At 56.2% G+C, this 19,416-nt stretch overlaps 6 protein-coding genes across 6 annotated transcripts in view; 2 read left to right on the top strand and 4 right to left on the bottom strand.

The window, feature by feature from the left end:
* Positions 1-461: 461 nt before the first annotated feature.
* On the bottom strand, positions 462-3,040 carry WHR41_04954 (uncharacterized protein). Its single transcript, XM_069373560.1, has 4 exons — positions 2,173-3,040; positions 1,935-2,115; positions 1,393-1,868; positions 462-1,339 (listed from the first exon to the last, which is right to left on the bottom strand). Exons 1-4 carry the CDS (start codon positions 2,408-2,410, stop codon positions 1,218-1,220), a joined length of 1,017 nt encoding a protein of 338 aa, XP_069229006.1. The 5' UTR covers positions 2,411-3,040; the 3' UTR covers positions 462-1,217.
* Positions 3,041-10,768: 7,728 nt separating this feature from the next.
* On the bottom strand, positions 10,769-11,158 carry WHR41_04953 (uncharacterized protein; the record flags this gene model as incomplete). Its single annotated transcript, XM_069373559.1, has 3 exons — positions 10,769-10,801; positions 10,858-10,940; positions 11,002-11,158. 3 exons carry the CDS (start codon positions 11,156-11,158, stop codon positions 10,769-10,771), a joined length of 273 nt encoding a protein of 90 aa, XP_069229013.1.
* Positions 11,159-13,452: 2,294 nt separating this feature from the next.
* On the bottom strand, positions 13,453-14,458 carry WHR41_04952 (uncharacterized protein). The gene is made up of 4 exons (XM_069373558.1): positions 14,267-14,458; positions 14,191-14,210; positions 13,689-14,138; positions 13,453-13,640 (listed from the first exon to the last, which is right to left on the bottom strand). Exons 1-4 carry the CDS (start codon positions 14,343-14,345, stop codon positions 13,563-13,565), a joined length of 627 nt encoding a protein of 208 aa, XP_069229012.1. The 5' UTR covers positions 14,346-14,458; the 3' UTR covers positions 13,453-13,562.
* A 263-nt stretch (positions 14,459-14,721) lies between these two features.
* On the top strand, positions 14,722-17,544 carry WHR41_04951 (uncharacterized protein; the record flags this gene model as incomplete). Its single annotated transcript, XM_069373557.1, has 1 exon — positions 14,722-17,544. One exon carries the CDS (start codon positions 14,722-14,724, stop codon positions 17,542-17,544), a length of 2,823 nt encoding a protein of 940 aa, XP_069229011.1.
* Positions 17,545-17,808: 264 nt separating this feature from the next.
* WHR41_04950 (uncharacterized protein) lies at positions 17,809-19,005 on the top strand. Its single transcript, XM_069373556.1, has 2 exons — positions 17,809-17,942; positions 18,008-19,005. The coding sequence occupies exons 1-2, from the start codon at positions 17,917-17,919 to the stop codon at positions 18,816-18,818; spliced, it is 837 nt and encodes a 278-aa protein (XP_069229010.1). The 5' UTR covers positions 17,809-17,916; the 3' UTR covers positions 18,819-19,005.
* The window catches only part of WHR41_04949 (uncharacterized protein), a 1,324-nt gene continuing 884 nt past the window's right edge, over positions 18,977-19,416 (bottom strand). The window contains exon 3 of the mRNA XM_069373555.1: positions 18,977-19,344. Coding sequence (XP_069228879.1) covers positions 19,259-19,344 — 86 coding nt within the window. The 3' untranslated portion in view covers positions 18,977-19,258. The remainder of the gene's footprint in view (positions 19,345-19,416) is intronic.

Genomic DNA, 19,416 nt, shown 5'->3' with positions numbered 1-19,416 from the left:
TACCCTACCCTACCCTCCCAGCCCAAAGCAAAAAAAACTCTGCCCGTCACTATACCTACCTTACCTTACCTATCGGACAGGACACAGAAACGCAAAGCGCACCTGCAGGGTCCAGGGTCGCGCACAAGCGAAGTCGATGAGGCAGGTGGCTTGCTCGTTCCTGCGCGCAGGCCTGAGGCACGCGGCTCAGCTGAGGATTCCCGGCGGCGGCGGCGGGCAAAGCTTTGGATTGTGGAGGTAGGTGGCTTCGAGGGCTGGGCTGGGTTTTGAGACGGACGACTGTCATTAGGCGAGAGGAATGGATGCGGAGGCGTTTGGATAGGGGTGGCGTGGTTGGGTTGATTAATTGGGGGTTGATTACGACGACGGTGTTGATCTGATCGGACTGTTGCGCGGCTGCGGAAAGGCGGTGAGATGACTTGGAGCGAGTTGATGATTGATTTTGTAGATGGGCAGGCAGATTGGTGGATAGTTGATTAGGCGAGGTGTGTAAGCGAGAACTAGGTAGTAGGCAAGATAGGTAAAAGCAGCAAGCAAACAAGTCTTTTTCCCCCGTCCAACTGTCTTGTTATGGTACATGGTAGCGAAGCCCATCCCAGTCCGTCCCATGTATCAGAAGAACAAAAAATATCGTGTAGCGAAAGACAGAACAAGGACGCAGTTGAACTCTTTTCTCTTTTCAGCGCAAGAGCCAAACCTCGGTGGTGGAAAAACAAGCAATTGATCGTAATCGTACAGCCTAGGTCACCGAGTCGACCTGTTTCCGAAAAAAAAAGAACCCAGAGAACCTCTCTCATTCTCTCCCTCTTTCCACTCCGTTCCTTTCATAACGCCGCGCTGATCGTCTTCAGAATGTGACGACCAAGCTAATTAACAAGTAATTCCTTCCCAATATTCCATTCCCTTGCTCGCAAGAAAGCATTCGATTTCGACAAACAACAAAACAGCAACAACGCAAAGGTTGTGGGGTATCAAATAGGAAGTAGCGACCGACGTGAAATAAGATCCCTCAGGGAGTCCCAGTTAAAAATAGTAGTGGTGTTGGTAAAATTCTCGAGTCCGTCGAGTGTCGGATTTTCGGGAATGCGGTGTCGTTTTCCGGTCCTAGCGCGGATGCGTTCGCAGCTCTAGATTGGCTGAATGCATTTTTCGCGGAATCATCCAGTTGGTATTAGGGAGATTTGGACGGATGCTCGTTATGCGGAGATAGTAGACGTTTACTCGTCGTCAACCGGGGACGGGTGGTCGCGGCCCTCGCCCTTGTGCACCTTGCGGTGACGGCGAAGGTTGGAGACGACGGAGAAGTGACGGCCACAGCCATCGACATCGCAGGCGAATGCTAGAAATGGTGTTAGTGACTGGTGCATACAAAATAGGCCAACGATAACGTACGCTTCTCTCCGGTGTGGCTGTACATGTGCGTCTGGAGCGAACTGGGGCGGGTGAAACGCTTGTCGCAGATCTTGCACTTGTGCTTCTTCTGACTGCTGGACGAGACCTTCGAGCTGAACTGGCCCATCATCGACTGAGGCGCAGGAGGCAGGTTGCCACCGATGAGGCCTGAGGGACGAGGGAGGGTGCGGGAGTTGGGCATATCGACAGACTCGCTCGCGGAGCTGTAGTCGCCAACTGAAGCCTCGCTGACAGAGCTGTTGTAGTAGTTGCCATATGTGCTTGCAGAGGAGATCGATGAGTGCGCGGAGTGTGCAGAAGGGAAGCCGTAGGAATCCGAAGATGCCCTGTTGTTGTTCTGCTGGCCGTAGATGTTGCGCGGTGTGATGTCGCTCTGGGCCATGGCAACCATGCCACGGCTGGCATCAAGCGCATCGCTAAAGCTTTGACGCTCCGCTTCAGAAGCAGAGTGAAGCCTGTCGTTGAAGTCAATAAGAGAGCTCTGGCGTTGCCTTTGAACCTCGACTGGGTCGCCGACGAACATGGTGGAGGCTACTGACGGATGCGATGAGCGGCGATCGTAGTTGTTGTACGGGCTTCCCCTCTGCAGAACCTCGGCGGAGTACTGAGGCTGAGGCTGCGAGACGGGAGCGTACATGGCGCCGTTGGGAGCGGCGGTGGTCGTGTAAGAAGCACCATAAGGCCTGGGAGCACCCATACCATCTTGCGCGAGTTGTAAGCCCGACTGATCAAGTAGTGCTGGATCCATTGGGATAATACCTGTGGGCAGAGTGGGAGCAGAGACTTGGCCGCTGGGGTAGGCAGCAGAAACACTGGGTGCCGGAGCCTTGTATTCACCAGCAGGCGCAGGCGGCAGCGAGGTCGCGTACGGATGGCTCTGCGCGGTGGGACCGGACACCCAGGGGTTCGTGAACTGCGGCGGCGCGTACCTCATGGTGTCGTAACCCATGGGTGCGGCGAACTGAGGTTGCTGGCGGGAATCAACGGCCATTGCCATTGCGGTGACAGTCGAGTGGCGAGGGAGTCAGAGGTAGAGGTGGTGGTGGTCCAAAGAGAGGGCGTTGTGCAACGCGAAGGAGTCTCGTCGAGTGATCAACACCGAGTGAGGTTTCGAAAAACGTGGAGAGACGATCGATCTTGGGGATGGGCGGGATCAGCGTGCTTAAGTGCTGGCTGCCTCGAGGCTGGGGAGGTGCGGGCGAGTGTGAGGAGGGTTCAACGGGCAGCACGCGTAGGCGCAAGCTGAGGTGGCTCCTTGGGGGGTAGGCGGGCGGGCTGTCAATGGGCGGAAAGTGGACCCCTATGCGACTAGCGGAGGGCAGCTGGAGAAGGACGCGCACACCGGCAGCTCGTTTCAGGGCGTGCGGAGGGCAGAGGACGCTGGGTCGCTGGGTCGCTGGCGGGCGGCCGAGTCGGGGGCGAGATAGGCGGCGCGGTGCAGTCGGGGCGAGAGAGGGAGGGAGCCGAAGCGCGCTGGGTTGGGTAATGATATGAGGCTGCGGGCGATCGGCGGGCGGGCGGGCAGCGTTTCAGCGACGGCGCGCGGGCTCGTGAGGCTGGGAGAGGCAAGAGTTGCGGTGGATCGGGCGCAGATCGCAGAGACAGAGTGCGCGGAGGCTCGTAGATATGGACCCGGCGAGCGGGCGTCACGACGGGCACAGGCAGCGCTGGGTGGTGCAGATGATGAAAGTGGAGGAGGGAGGACTGACGTAGGCGGGCGGGCAGCGCGCAGGGGCCCACGGCGCCATCAAGCCATCGCCGCAGCAGACGCAGGGCAGCATTGACACCAGCTAGGGGGGAAAGCTACCTTAGGTGCCTTAGCACGCATGCACACAGACTAGCAGCTAGCAAGACTAAGGTCGCCAGACTAACACCAACACACAGCGAAACAGTGCGCGCGGGCCTGTCTGTCTGCCCGCCTGCCTGCCCGCCGCTAGCGCGCGAGAGTTGTAGGCCCAGCGACTAGCAGCCTCACGCCTCAGTAGCCTACCGGCGGAGACTCACGAGCAGCAGTGCCGGTGCTGGCACGGCGGGCGAGTGGCAGTCCAGCAGACGAACGCTATGGGAACACGGTATCCACTCTGCCACCGCGACCACCACAGGCCGCTCGCGCCTCTGTCTAGCGCGCACTCCTGGCCTCCACTGCCTCTCAACTCTCCCCCCGCACGCCCGCCCGTTCGGCGCCCGTCTGCTGGGAGCGTCTCACGCGCCCGCTCGCTACTCGCTACTCGCTCGCGGCGCCGGCGTGGGTGGGCGTGATATGCCGTGTACTCGGTCGGGCAGCACGCCGTCGGCAGACAGCCGGCCAACGACAGCCGCGCGCCGGACCCTCTGCCCTCCGCTATGCCATCATCCGCCAGCCATCACGACTGTGGCTTCGTGCCTACATCCACCCGCATGCCTGCCTGCCTGACGGCCTACCACCACATGCCGGTATGTAGACGCCAGTGGTATTCTCAATACCACTGTGTGCGTGTGTGTGTGTGCGTGCGGCCTCGCCGCGCAGGGGCTGCTAGCGCATCACACTGCTGCTGCCCATAGTCCGCTGCTGCCCACCCATGGCGATGACGCCCCCGTGCATGCCATGTCTCTCGAGCTCATTTCCTGTGTCACGCCCGCGACGACAACAGGCGCTGCTCTGCCACCTGCTCGGGCGACGCGCACGCACGCACGCCCCTCGCACGCCCGTCGCCCGCCTCCACGCTGCAATCTGAGCACAAGACCACACAGCACCACGCCTGTGCGCGCCGCCCGTCCCAAGTCCCAACGGCCGGGCGCAGCCTGGTGCGCCCGCCGCCGCCGTGACAGCGCGCCAGCTCTGATGCTCTGCGATTTGGCTTGCGCTTGTCGTGGGCTCGTGAGGCCGTCGGCCTCCCTCGCTGCTCCCCCACACCGTCATGGCGCGCGCTAGAGACAAGCATGCTGCCGCCAGCCTGCCATCCGCCTTGCCCGAGGCGGCATAGCGCGTCTGCCCCCGACGAACGCTCTTGTGCCCGCGACATACCCGCCCGCCAATCGTCAAACATTTCCGCACAGCGCTCACCGCGAGCGCGCACGCTGCTGCTGCTGCTGCTGTTGCCGGAGTGTGCCCTCTTATCGCATGTCATCTGCGCTGCGGCGCGCGCTGGGACCCGGCGCCGGCGCCGGTGACGGCAACCCGTCCCATCCACCCTGCTGCGCGCCCGAGTTGTGAGCCTCGCGCATCCTCTGCCTGCAGCGCAAGCCTCCCCTAGCCCACGCCCGCGACGCCCGCGACGCCCTCGCCGGACCCTGTGTGCGAAGGCTCCGGGAGACCGACCGTCCAGCAGGCGGATGGCGCTGGGAGGCGCACGCCACCTGGGAGCACACTTGCCGTGGTGCCGGACGTGCCAAGCGGCGCCTTGAGACAGAACGCCACCGCGCTGGGACGAGTGGGAGTGCTGGCGCTGGCGACTAGCGACTCCTCCCGGTATGCTTGAATTAAGCGCGAGACTCTGAGCTTCGTCCGTCGACGTCGGCCCCGATCGGCTGCTGCACCTTCCGCATCCGTGCTGACCCTCCCTCCTCCCACCTCCGACTCCAACTCCGCCTGCTGCACCTCGGCGCCTTTCCGCCATCCTCCACCGCTGCGCGCTGCGCGCTCGGCCGGTTCGATCTAGCAGGAGCCGTAGGATTCCCACTGCGCTACGCACCCCCGGCCCTGCAGAGCCGCTGTGATTCGCGGGCCCGACACGAAGCTTCGCCCCTCTCCACCGCGCGCCCACGCCTCCTAACCAGAACCGCTCTCCGCTGTCGCCGTCGACCTCGGCCTTTGGTGCGGCGAAAAGCCCTTCCGACGGCGCACGTTCAACGTAGCATTTCGCCATGCCATCCGCCGCGCCTAGCTCGCTGGCACACCACCCGCCGTCACCGCCATCTGCCCGGGCTCAACGCGCAACGTCTGGGTCATGCGTGGGACTCGAGGTTCGCCCGCCAGCGTGTTGTTTGAAGGTAGGGGACTTGTCTCGAAGTTTATCCATCCTAATCTCCAGATCGACGCTCGCCGGCCTCTGGAGACGGGGGCGAAGATCTTCTGCGTAGATCACCGATCAGTTACTCTTTCCATCGCGGTGAAACAGCGCAGCCACGTGAAGAGGCCGGCAACAAAATCCTGCTGCCCGTATGTAAGCAACCATCTACCGTACCGCCTGGTGTTTCAAGGATCACTTGCGCTCAACCCCTCGCGCACCAGCCCGGTGGCGGCGGCTGAGGCAAATCCCACTCCACGACCCCAGCGCCACACTGCTACCCAGCTCAAGCCTCACCTTAATGAACACCCGGAGAGTCAAAGCACAATCACACTAGCAACCAAACAATCTCAACCTGCTGGACCTTCCACCTCCCGGATCGAACAGATGGCGGTCTCCCTTGTGTCCGAACCGCAATTCACCCTTAGCCGCAGCAAGCGTATACGCAACCAACGTCCACTCCACTACTGTCCACAGCGCGACGGGACACAATACCGGTTCCCCCAAACCCAATCCCGCTCCCTCTCAGCGAGCGCATCTCCCGTCCGTCGTCCACGTGAATTTTACCAAAAGCTCTGTCCACACAGGCTCCAAAGTCCCAGGTCCCTGTGGCGGCTTACACTAGCGCCCCTCCAATTGTGACGCCCGCCGAAGTGCGGCCACTCGCAAAGCCGGCCAGTGGGAAACGGCGCCGCCCCACCGCCCTTTTTCTCTCAGCGCCCGTGCTTTTCTGTTTGCCAGTTCCCAAGGCGGCGGCTGGCGCTTGCTCCCCTCAACCTGAAACACTCGGCGGGGACGCTAGCGCGCTTGTCCGCTCCCCTGCCCTGGAATTGCGCTCGCGGTCGAAGCTGGAGATCGTTCGGGCGCTGCTTGCTGGCTTTGGCTTTTTTGGCTGGCCTGCAGCTTGCCGCGCTTTTGCTTTTGACAAACGCTAAAGGAGTCCGTCCGTTCGTTCGGCTGCCCGAACCTGACCTTCGTCAAGTTGTTGTGCTCCACTATCGGCTTGCGACGACTTGAGCGGATACCACTACCTCTCTCACCACTCACCACTCACCACTTACCCTCACCCATAGATCGCGTCACGTGCCGGCGTTGGGACGCTCGTGCGCTCGTGTGGAAGATGGGCTTATTTGCCACTCCGGCGCTGCGCTGCGGTGGATAGGGTGAGCGATTGCGAGCCGAGTTTGATGGGCGCATGGGTTGGATGTAGGGGGCTTGTGGTTGTTGGTTTGTTCGTTTGTTAGGCGAGGGAGGAGGCGCGGCCTCGTTCGTCAGCTGGTCGCCTCAAGGATCGTGTGGTTGGGCGATTTGATATCGATGCGGTTGGTGAAGTCATGCGAGGGACTCGGGCCAATAGGTAGGTTGGAAGGGATCCCCTCGCTGTGTGTTCATCAAATCGCGAAGGCCTAGGGCGAGGCGACGATTGGAGACTTCGTCGTCAGTACCTTTCGACTGTCTTCGGTGGCTTCGTTCAATCGATCCACCTTGTCGACGACGGCTCCAATCCTCGATCGAGCCATGAAGCCGCCGCTACCCTCGCGAAGATAATGCCTACTGTAAGTGACGACGGCCCTCCGCGACCTCCTCATATCCGATCCAACTCTCGACAATAATCTCCCGAAGAACCCAAAGAATCTCAAACCCATTCTCCTCCGCCGCTTGCTTGCTTCCATTCCATCCCTCTCGCGAAAAGCACCCGCATCCGAATCGATTCAAAGACAGCCTCCGACGAAACGCGAACATCGACTCGTCGCGATACACACATGCCCATCACCTCCCATCCCGTTCGCCCGAGCCACCTTCCGCTGCCGCCTGTCAATCGCAAGGCCTAACAAAAGCTCACCTACCGCTCACGAAGAAAACAGTACCTTGGCTTCCCCCTAGCGATCCCGAATGACCACTCTCGCCCACTGCCTCGAAACAAAACAACCCCTTTTCCAAGCGATCGATCGGTCTCAAAGAAAGCCGTGGCCGTCGATGCGGCCTCCTGCCCGTCTGGCTCCAATTCCAGTCGAAGGATGTTCACGTGAGCGCGATGCTGTCGGACAGCTGGCCTTGACGCTTGCTGCGCTTCTCGGTCCCTGTGAGGTGCAGCTTGGGGTCCTCGAGGAGTGTCGTCTTCGTTGGCTGAGATTTAGGGCGATGGGAGGCGATGAGGGAAACGTGAGTCTCGCTGAGAGGAGGCCGGTGCAATGGTTTTGGAGACGATTGTTTGGCGCGCTCGTCGGCTTGGCCTGGCTGGTCGGAATCAGGATGCCGGCCGGGTAGGGGATCGGCTCGGATTGTGTTGTGGCGTTGTGCTGTCTCGTGAGTGAGTGAGCAGATTGAGGGTCGATTGATGGCGACTAACGGTGGGAACAGGTAGGTGCGGTGCTGGATGCTCTCTTTTCTTTCCTTTGTCCTTTGTTTTCAGTCCCTCTTTGACCAAGTGGTTGGTGGGAAGGACAGAGTGGCGACGTCTGAGGCCTGATGCTTACTACCGGAGCAGGCCGGACGGACGATGATCAATCTTCGTCCGTCTAAACTCCATGCTGTTCGATCGGGAAGGGCTGAGAGGACGTAAACGAATGTTGCGTAGGCTTCCGTTTCGATTGGTCGGGGCGTAAGAAGCCAAAAGTAATGGCGAGCAAAGGTCTCTACGCTTACACGCCGATGCAGGCTGGTCTGTGGTCGATGTCTGGATAGTGTCACGGCTGGCTCTCTCGGTCTAGCTGGGGTGAGGTCACGGGAGACAGAACACGAGAAACGTACTTCAAGACGAGCCGAGACGACGCTCAGCCGAGGATATGATCTAGTGTCGTCCCGCATCTCTTCCAGGCTCGCCTTTTGTTCTTTCAACAAGCACAGGCGAGACGACCAGCGATGAAATTTCGAAAGGCTCACACGGACTTCCAGAACAATCACAGGGACGAATAGATGGGTTTCCTGGCAATGAGCGATTTTGATACCGACTTGATGTGAAGACATGTGCTCGATCTAGACTCAGTACCCTCTCGGCCCCGAACATGAAATGGACAGCTTGTGCCACGAAAAGTAGGGCGGATTCGGCTACGAGTGGGTCCCCTTTGTCGAATGCTTTCGGATATGGGGTCACGGTGTCGGCCGATGCCGGTTGTCTACTCTGTGCATGCTGGATGGCTGCAGCGCTGTTTTGGTCGGCTGGGAATGGGTTTCGACTGTTCGCTCGCCCAGCGCTTACGTCCCGCTCTATGCGGCCTTTTTCGCTGCGATGCGTGTGGAGTTGCACGCCATCAAGAGCGCGATTCTAGGTCGAAAGGTGGCGAGTACCGTGTCTATCGCGCCTCTCTACCTGCTGCTCCGTTCGACCTAATTGTTGGCTGACGGCAATGACACTAAGTCGCATGGTCACGGACGAAATAGCTCCATGGACGGCTTAGTGCAAGAAAACGAGCCTGATGGAGGTGAGATCCCGTCCTTCAACTGTATACGAGGAAAAGGCTACCAGCTGCTGGGTAAGAATCGTGATTGCGGATTGAATGTCCGCTCTCGGGTCAGGAGCAACAATTGGTGCTTGAGGCACGTGACGGTATTCGTTTGCAGACGGAACGCTCGTGCGGACGAATTGCTGTGAGGCGAGGGCTAGGCGAAGAAATTGTATCTGCTCGTAGGGATGACTCCGACCGTACCTGTCCGCCCTTGTCACAGGTACGATCAGAGTCATCCTTACGACACAAGGATCCGGCTTTCTCACCTTGGTCACGACGCTGGAGAAGCCATCGTTCCGGGGGGCTTCTTCACTTTTAGGAATGATGCTTGCGACGGTGCGGCGACTCATATGGCTATGCGGCACATGTTGGCACGGTATGCAAAGGGTACTTGCAAGGCATCAACAGTCAGGAGAACTCAGTCGTATGAGCAATCTCCATGAGTACGCGAGTATCATTGATTACCATCTCTTCGTTTCCTTTGAGACTTGGAGCCCCGGTAGTGACCGTGGGCCCATTGGCTTCTCGCAAAATGGCCTCAAAATGGCCTCAAAATGACTCGTCACATAGCAAGTAGCGTCGACGTCAAAGCCGCGATGATCTCTATCGAGGTCCTGGCCGAAGTGAGCTATTCGTGGCAAACCAACACTCACTTGGAATACGAGACCTTCAGCACAAAGCTCGTATTCTCAGCATCGGGTCACTAGCCGGGAAATCATGCACGATTCTATAGCTCTCGGGATTGGAGTTGAGAATCTCGACTCAACCTGCCGTCGGGTGAACGGCAAGCTAGCGGCAGACAACGTGAGTCCATCTTGTACGAACCCTGTCAGGGCTTCGAGAAGGACTTACACCAGGACAAATATACACGGGCAGACGGGCTAGATCCTAGCATGAGATCACCACTCCGAGGATGTCCGTCTCAGGTGACCATCTTGATGACTGTTGCGATGCGAACAGCATAATGATGATCGCCTAGTTCAAAACGATGGCTGTGGCTGAAGCTACCCCAACCCTAACCCTGGTAACCACATGCCGTTCAGCTGCCCGATCACATAGGTCTGAATGCAATTTATCTGCGTTTCGAAATCGCACTGAGGCCCAAGGGAATTGAATATTGTTTTTCAAAGAGTTTTGGGCGCTGAAGCAAAGTCGTTGGTACGATCAAAAATGACATGTCAACAACCAGGACGTATTTGTCCATTGCATCGATTGATACCAACAAAGCCGCATGACGTTCCATCGACAAGAGGACGCTCTTCATCAAAATCAATTACTGATCATGAGCAAGGGTACTTTTAGACCTGTAACACGGATGGAAAATAGCTCAAGAGCCGATGATCAAACAATACGGCTGGCCTTGTACTGTAGCTGCACTCATACCCAAAGCCCACGGACGACACAGGGACACGGCGATAACCAGGAAACCGTTTCCTCTCCATCTGTAAGCATCACTAATACGATAGACGAAGAGTCCTAGATCGACACTGCGCCTTCGAATGTACCTGGGGGTCCTGCAGGTATACCCGAGCGGCTCTGCCGATACAGGCGAAGACGAAGCGAAGATTGTCGCTCAGCTGTCGACGGATCCTGGCGTTCCGCTTGACTTCGCCTTCGCAGGCGCCACAAAGCAAAATCCAACTTCCCCAAAGTGAAGGCGAAGATAGCTATTGGATGACTCTGCTGTGAAGGATGCCAATCCTGGCGAGGATCATTTGTATCAGGAGTCGGGCTGGTAAACGCAAGAGGGCTTTCGTTGCAAGTTGAACGGAGGAAAGTTATGTTGCCTGCAGGACATATTCATTTACAAGAGAAGTACGAAATTAAGTATACGATCGATCGTCATCGTCCAATCCTCACACTGCAGTATTCATCGCCAGTGTGCTCATTCTGAAAAAGGTGTCGTTGGAATACTCCAATGATTTAAGGAGCAGCGCAGAGAAGACCAAGGCCGGCCTGCGGGAGTGTTTAGCATGTGTTCGAAAAGAGGGTGTTTACCAGTGTTGACTTACGAGGGGGATGGTGCAGCACATGGCGGTGGTGCCAGTCTCGGCGCAAGCAGCGTTGAACTCGTCGAGGGTGGAGACGTCGCCGGCTGTGGAGATATAGTCAGTTGGGGTCGCTCAGTGGAGAAGGAGGGGAAGAAAAGAACGAACGGGAAGCGCAGGTGGCGTCAACAACGCCGTCAACGTCGAGCTGGCAGCACTGAGGGGTGTCGATGGAAGGGCAGACGTCGCTGGGAGCGCGCTTGTCGATGGCAGCGGCGGAGGTGAAGGCCGTGAAGGCAGCAATGGCGAGGACGGTGAACTGCATTGTTGCGGTTGGTGGTTGGAAGTTGTTTTGAAGATGAGGTGATTGTTGGATGGAAAGGTGTGATTGATGAGGTGATTGATGTGTTGGATGATGAGCTGGAAGGGTGGATGAGAAAGGGTTATTTATACCTTCTGGATGCCCTTGGGCTCGTTGTCTTGATCATCTTCCCATGCGATCCATAACATGAAGCCCTTCCCAATCTTGTCGATCGCAACACCTCGCTTCGAACAAAGATAAGGCTCTCATTGGGAGATGATGCATCTCGTTTTCGTACCCGAGGACGATTCACAGGGTTGGGTTCGCCGGAGGTCCAAAGCGTTACTCATAGGTCTGGCCAAGAGCCATTCTGGATGCATAGGTGACGTTCGTTATGCCATGGCTCGTTATCGTATTGCTCGGATCGCGCGCTTCCGCATAAGGTTCACTGTCGTTAGACCAAAGAAGCAAGAGCGCTAATCGGTAGCGTAAGGCAATTGCACCTAATGCTCTATGGAGTAGCTACAACGAGAAAGTGATCGGTGCCGGGATCCGTCGATCAATTGCGATCGTGGCGCGGAGGTGGACGTGGAGCAAGGCTAGATGCTTGGAAGACGTCGGTACTTGCTTGAACTGGAGTTGAGGGCTGGAGAGATAAGAAGTGCTGGCACTAGACGGAAGACATGACGATCGACCCTTGGCGGAGCTTGCCATGCTTGTGATGAAGCAGCGCTCGGTGGAGGCGCCTGTGACAGACGTTGCCTGCAGGAACGGTAGGAGAATTAATTCACTCTGTTATGATGCTGTCGTAGATAACGAAGCGAAGAGAACGTGGAAGACGTTTTGTCGCTGCTCGTGAGACAGGTTCGCGCACACTCATCGAGCTGATTTAACGCTCTCTTCGCAAGATAGCGGCAGGCTGGTTGCAGTTGGATCTCATCGCTGCACGCTTACGAGTCATCAGGGATGCGTTGGCCAGCGGGAGAAGCACTTCCACCCGCCCGACGAAGTCCGTTCAGCAAGTCCAATGTTATGCCAGGCATTATGCGAGTATTCGGGCGTCCAGTAGCCTGGTTAGCGGGTGAGAAAGGACCGACAGTTCCTGCAGTAGCCGTCCCGGAGGAGCGGACAAATACAGCAACTGTCCATGCGCCCGCGAGACACCGTCATCTTGAGGTTTCATTCGTCTGCTTCCACATCCTCGGTTCCGAATATGTGGGTGGATCCTCCAAGCGAGAAAGATCCCCCATAATTATTGTCGGCCCAGGAGCCGCGTGAGTGGGGAGGTTTCTGGGTCACAGATAAGGAAGCTGGGCGCCCTAAATTATGATTGGGAGAGAATGTGCGCCGTTCCTGTCGAACGCACTGGGGTTGATAGGGTTGCTGGCGCGCGGGAGTGCTCTCCGTTGCTAGGATTCGTGATCGACAGGCGGACTCAAACCTACGCATCGACTGAACAACTCCACGGCTGGACATCGTGATGCGAATTTCCCGCGAGAGTTGAGCCATTATCTAAGATTATGGCAGGTCCATGATTTGGAAAACCAGAGAGATGCGATGCGTCGAGATGCGCAGTTCGATTATTTGATATTCAGACCAACCGATCTAGTGAAAACCGTTGCTATCAGTACATGCGACGATCACCGAATGGCCGCGTGGGGGAGTTACATGTTGACCATGACCGCGCCAAGCCTCCGCTTTGCAAGCGAAAATGGAAGGCACGCGGCTTTGTAAGTGAACGGGATTCCCGAAATCAATTCTCAGCCAATTTTGGTCTGAAAAAATCGAAAAAAACACTGTCTGAATGAGCATGCGATTCTTGAACACGTAGACCAGTTCTCCCTTCATCAATCATTACCCTTGCCGGGGTAGCTCAATCGGTAGAGCGTGTGGCTCTTAGGACGATGGTACATCGCAACCTCTGGGTGGTGACTGGTGTCGATTCAAGAGATCAACCTCAAGGTCGTGGGTTCGAGCCCCACCTTCGGCTATTCCTATCAAAGTACGAGTTCAGAGATGAACAGACCTTTCTTTTGCGATTTTTGGTGTTCGGAATGAATATGTGCATTTGGGGGTCATCTGTGTACGTTGCTGCCGACACTTGGCAAGCTTTTGGCTACTATAAATGAAGTACGGATATAGATTCACCTCTGGCCTATTCCCAGTACATTTTATTCACATGTAGCGCTGGTGTCGCTGGCCTGCACGGAGTCAGAGTCAATTATAGCAAGACTGCATTGTGGTATTCAGGTAAAGCGAAGCCACCGAGGAGAATGTGTCACCGTATACTACGGCTCGGCTACAAGAGATGGTAAACGTTGGTATAAGATCGTTGGATTTATTGATCTGTCATTCATTATTCGCTACAAAGCATTTGTGTCCTTATCCCCAGTCACAGATTAGACTTGAAAGCAACCTCGTTATCGAGTCACGTAACGTTCTTGTCCAGCCACTGCTGCCAGTCATCCTTGGAGAAGCCGCTGGAAATGCCACCCTCAATAATACCCTGCGAGATTGTTAGGACTGATCACCTATTGAGATTACTGCCACCTACGTTGAAGAGAACGGTCGGAGTCACGTGGACGCCAGTTAATCGGTTGGCCTTGACCAGCAGCTTGAGGTCGTTGGTGACCTGGTTTCCAGAGTTGAGACTGCCGTCAGGGCCCGGCTTGTCAGAAATCTCAAGCAGACCATAGATCTTCTTCTCATCAAGGCCGACATCACCGGCAAGCTTCGACAGCCTGGAGTAAGTCTGGTTGCGAGTCTCGTTGACGACATTAACGTCGAAGTATTCCTCCTGCTTGTCAAAGAGGGCCTTGCTGAATTCCCAGAATTTGTCGGGCTGGGTCTGGAGCACGGCAACACCGGCTTCGTGTGCGAGCGTAGAAGATGGGTGCCATGGCTGGATTTGGTTTCGGAGAATAAGCTGAACCTTGTCTGCGTACTTGGACTTGATTAATGGAATCACGGAGTCGTAGACCGTCGTGAACATCTTCTTGGAGAACTGATCCGATGTGAGTAATGCGTTAAGTGAGACATATCATCGGTCGCCTTACTGGGCAGACATAGTCAAGGTCTGACATGGGAATCAGCATTTTATCTCCTTAAGCATGTATCTATATATCATCTTACAGAGTTCGAGTGTGTGCAGTGTCTTGGGACTAGTAGCTGCGGCGAACTTCTGGCCCGCGAATCGAGGGTTTAGTGCCATACTTGCAAGATGCGATCAGTTTTCACAGGTTCAAGTTGAGAAAGAGTGCACCAGCAGATTATTCTAATGTGGAAGAGAAGTGCTCGCGATATCAAGTGGACATGTCGTGCTATAGATGATGCAGCTGCGGACACTCAAGACGACGTCATGGTTGAGCTCCAGTGAGCTTCGGCTTCTGACTGCACGTGAATTCGTGAATCTTGCAGCACAGAGCGCGTCGCTTTTGACGCGCTTTCCATTTGGGTGGCGAGCATATTTCAACCTCATCTCATCCGCATTCTGCACCGAACTTGCATTGCATCTTCTGTCCAGACGCACTTCTAGCGATGCATTGATTCCCTCACAGCGTAATTCTACAGTAGACGATGCCACCAACATGACCATCCAGGCACTGCCGCAATCCACTGTTCGCGCCATTGGCGCGTCGCAAGTCTTGACTGATCCAGCGGCAGTGGTCAAAGAACTCATCGACAATGCTTTGGATGCACGGGCAACTTCCATTGCCATCGAGATTCACGCAAACACACTTGATGTGATCCAGGTCCGTGACAATGGACACGGCATTCCTCTGCCAGATCGACCATTGGTCGCGAGACGTTACTGCACCAGCAAACTCACGAACGAACAAGACCTCGTGAACATTGGTGGCTCATCCCTGGGTTTCCGTGGGGAAGCTCTCGCCAGTGCTGCAGAAATGAGTGGCAGTATGACAATCACTACCCGCGTCGAAGGCGAACAAGTTGCGACTGCTCTCGAGATTAGCCAGCAGGGTGAAGTAACCCGCCAGGATCGAGCATCAAATCCCGTGGGCACTACAGTAAAGATTGCAAACTTCATCAAATCGAATCCCGTAAGGAGGCAAGTCGCACTGAAGCAAACTGATCTATGCTTGAAGCGCATCAAACACATGTTGCAAGCATTTGCATTTGCACGGCCCTACGTAAGACTGTCATTGAGGATTCTGAAAGCCAAGAACGACAAAGGCAACTGGATGTATGCGCCGAAAGCTGGAGGCAATGCAGAAGATGTGGCGTTCAAGACTGTCGGAGCCGCTTGCGCTTCTCAGTGCACATGGTCCGTAATCGACGAGAGTGGCTTTTCGTTGCAAGCATTCCTGCCAAAGCCCGATGCTGTACTCGATAAGATCAACAATATCGTCCCTTTTGTATCCGTCGATCGCCGGCCCGTCACTTCTCAACGGGGAACGCCAAAGCAGATCGTCAAAATGTACCGAGAAGCTTTGAGGAAAGCGAATCCGCGGTTTGAGGGTATCAAAGACCCTTTCATATTTCTCGAGATCTCTTGTCCAGAACGCTCCTACGATCCCAACATCGAACCTGCGAAGGATGATGTGCTGTTTGAGGAACCAGAGCACGTTTTAGCCGCCGCTAGGAAACTTTTTGCTGCCGTGTATCTTATCGATGATGAGCCTCCGGCGACACAGACAGCGCCTCGAGAATCAAGCGTACCAGTTCCAGACGAGACCGGCTCACTACCCGTTGACGATCGTGACGATTTCGTCACATCTCTCGAACAACAACAGATACATCCCGCAACTGAACAAGTTCGCAGGCAGGAAGTAGGGATCGAAGAACCTGAGATTGAGCTGCAAAATGCCCACACAAGTGGCTTTGAACCTGTGTCACTATCGCGAAGAACTTTCAGATCGAACATGTATGGTTGCGATGAGGAAGATATTGAAAAATTGGACGTTCGTCCTCACACTGGACGCACAGCAGCTGATCTCGAAGAGCTTAGGGACGCTCGAAACGATGTCAGCGTCTGTAATCCCTGGATTATGGCAAAGATGAATGCACTGAACAGACCCCTCGAAGGCACGCAAACAGCTCTTTCGTCCCCGGAAAAGCGAACGCTACCTCGACAAAATTTGGCTGAGACGAATGTATCAGTCGATGATCTACTGACACTGCCGACGCCGCGTGCGTCATCTCCGACAAGCCCTGAGAGACGCTTTCATCTTCCCGACTATGAACCTGATATTGGTCTGGTGAATGACGGTCGGGCCGTTTACACTTCCTCTCCATCATCACACCTGATGCACGAGATGCTAGCGAATGATCTGATGGTCACGCCAAGCCCATCTCAACGACAGCCTGAGCCCAGCCGTGGCCACGGACCCAATACTTCCGAGAAGCTTCAGCTGGGGACTCCTCTGAGTGCCATTCCCATGGCAAAGATGAGAGGAGGTGCCCACAAAGACGGCCATCGAAATATCAACAGGCCATTCATATCGCCAGTCGTGGATAGGCCCCAGAAGGAGAAGGTCTGGTTTGATCATCTCGAAGGGATCGAAGAGCGTGGCCAACAAAGACCGAGACGCCGCAACAATGAGGCTTCATCTCAAGGACTTGTCCAGCAAGGTGAGATGGAGGCAATTACGAAGCCATTGACTCCACCCAGACGAAATCGCGACATCCGAGATTTTGTTGCATCCATCGATCTGACTGGTGAGGCCCGAAGTTCTCCAAATAAAGGTGGGAGCGAATGTCAGCCTCGGCGTCCTGGTCGAGCCGAGATGATCGAAAGCATCTTCAAGGATCAGAACGAAAATGCGACCAACAACTATGGTGCCCTATCCGGCCGTGGCTTTGTGCCTGCGAGTGAGCTGGCAGCTCTTGAGGCCCGTGTTGGCTCGATGAACAAGCAAATGGCTCCACCTCCCAAGCGGCGCAAGACAGGTGAAAGGCCGTTACGCCAGATCAGCGGCAATGCACCTCCGGTGCTTGAGGATACTGATGGTGATCGAGAGTACCGCCCTGAGACATTGAAGCGTCGGCGGTCTTCAAAGAAACTCACACGCACGAAATCGTCCCGCTTGCCTTTGGAGTGCATACCTGATGGCAAGGGCACTTACAACTTGCTCACAAAGTTGATCATCACTCCTGCCAGCGTGATGTCTCAAGGGGAGACAATAGATCTAGCCAACTCTATATTGGGCTGGAATCAGCCGGCTCTGGACGTCTACGATGGTTTCGCTAAGGCGCAGAATCGAGAATGTCTGCAGCTCATGGCGGATAAATTGCGTGAGTTGTTGATAAACAAGGTGTCGGACGGGGAGATGAGGCAGGATCTGGGAGTTTCAGTAAAGGACGCCATGGTGCGGCATGCGGAAGTAATGGCTGCTGAACAAGAGGAGATCATGCAATTGCAGGAGATGCTGGAGATGCCTCAAGAGTGAGAAACCTCACGATTCTGTGTTGCTGGTCATCACGTTTGCTTGCTTAGCGTAGGCGCCGGAATGCCGTTTTGCTATGATAGTTCTATACCCATGTCGCTCAGATCTTCGATTACGAAAAAAACCCTCATTAGTACCTTAAGAACCTTTGTCAAGTTGAAGAGTGATGGTTGAGGGCAAGTGATGTGGCATGATCGGCAAGCGGCTTGCTCGCTGGCTGCCCCACGAAGCGAGCCAGAGCTTCAGGCACCTCAATGCACCTACGCTGTTGATGCCACAAGCACTCTAACAGACCAGCCGACAACTAAGAGCCGCTTTGCAAGCAGTGAGCGGCTGATTCTCGAGTACATCAACACATCGGACACATCAGCAACCATGGCCGACCCTTTCGACGCCGCCCTGTAAGCCAACAAACCCACCCAACCGCATCAACACCACGTTCCAACTAACCGTCCAACCCCCACAGCGACCTCCTCCGCCGCCTTCCTCCCTCGCAAACCCAAAAGAACCTCGCCGGCATCATCTCCCTCGTGCCCGACCTCGAAGAAGAACTCCTCTCCTCCGTCGACGTCGGCCTGACCGCCAAGCACTGCCCCAAGACAGGCCGCGACTACCTGTGCTGCGACTACAACCGCGACGGCGACTCGTACCGGTCGCCCTGGAGCAACGACTTCGACCCGCCGATCGACCCCGACGACGTGGCGGATCTGATCCCGCGCGGCCGCATCCGCCGTATGGAGGAGGCGCTCAACGCCGCCGTCGACGTCTACCGCGAGCTCTACTACGAGGGCGGCGTCAGCAGCGCGTACCTCTGGCAGCTGGACGAGGGCTTCGCGGGCGTCGTGCTGGTCAAGAAAGGCGCGAGCGCCGGCGCTGCGGCTGGCAAGGGCGGCTGGGACTCGATCCATGTGCTGGAGGTCACGGAGGCGGCGAGCAAGAGAAGCGCGCACTACAAGCTTACGTCGACGGTGATTTTGGATCTGGGGCTGAAGAGCGAGGCGGTTGGCGGGTTGGAGCTGGCGGGCAATTTGACGAGGCAGCAGGAGCAGAACCTGGCGATTCATGGGCTGAGGGAGGCGGAGGTTGAGCAGAGCCATGTGGCGAACATTGGACGCATGGTTGAGGATATGGAGACTCGCATGCGCAACTTGCTGCAGGAGGTGTACTTTGGCAAGGCAAAGGATGTCGTGGGAGATCTGCGGAGCATCAGGCCTCTCAGCGAGGCTGAGCAGGAGAGAGCCGCACAGAGGGAAGTCATTGGCAAGATGAACAGGTGATGAGCCGCCTGTGAGATACAACCTCGTAGTTTGCATGAAAGGACTATAGACGAGGACGACGATACGAAAGAGTAGACCGAGCCGCTGAGGCTGGCCCGCAGAAATGCATATGACAATACCGCCTCGACTGGAGGCAGTAGAAGCCAAACAAAACACAATTACAGGATACCAGAGCCATTCGTTGTAATTGCATCAACCATGTGCCATGTGTGTGTGCGTGGCTGCTCTATGTAAGGTAGACTTCAACCTCTCGGAATCGGCCCCAGGTGCCGACCTTGACTCGACCCGCCGGTTGATTCTCACGTCCACGTAACCAAATGACAACCTAACGCCATCGCTTCCCAGAAAGACATGTGTGGCCATCTCCTCAAATGTACGTATCGCCCGCAAATCCAAAGCTGCCTTGGGGCGCATGGCCCGCGCCCTTCCAAAGCCACTCGCTACACAGTCGGGTCATGGTAGAGGAAGTTGATGTCCCTCGGCCTCTGACGGTTCGAGCGCACGAACTCCTTATCGCCTGGCGGTCCTGTTCCAGCAAAGTCAGCCATAGGAAATACGCGCCCGCGATCCACGCGCTCTGGCTGCCAGCGCCGAGCGC

The sequence above is a fragment of the Cladosporium halotolerans genome (assembly GCF_011745625.1).
Source record: "Cladosporium halotolerans strain TM138-S3 chromosome Unknown Sca17, whole genome shotgun sequence".
Taxonomy (NCBI): Eukaryota; Fungi; Ascomycota; class Dothideomycetes; order Cladosporiales; family Cladosporiaceae; genus Cladosporium; species Cladosporium halotolerans.
Note: the sequence above shows the minus strand (reverse complement) of the source record. Positions and strands in the feature narration are given on the sequence as shown.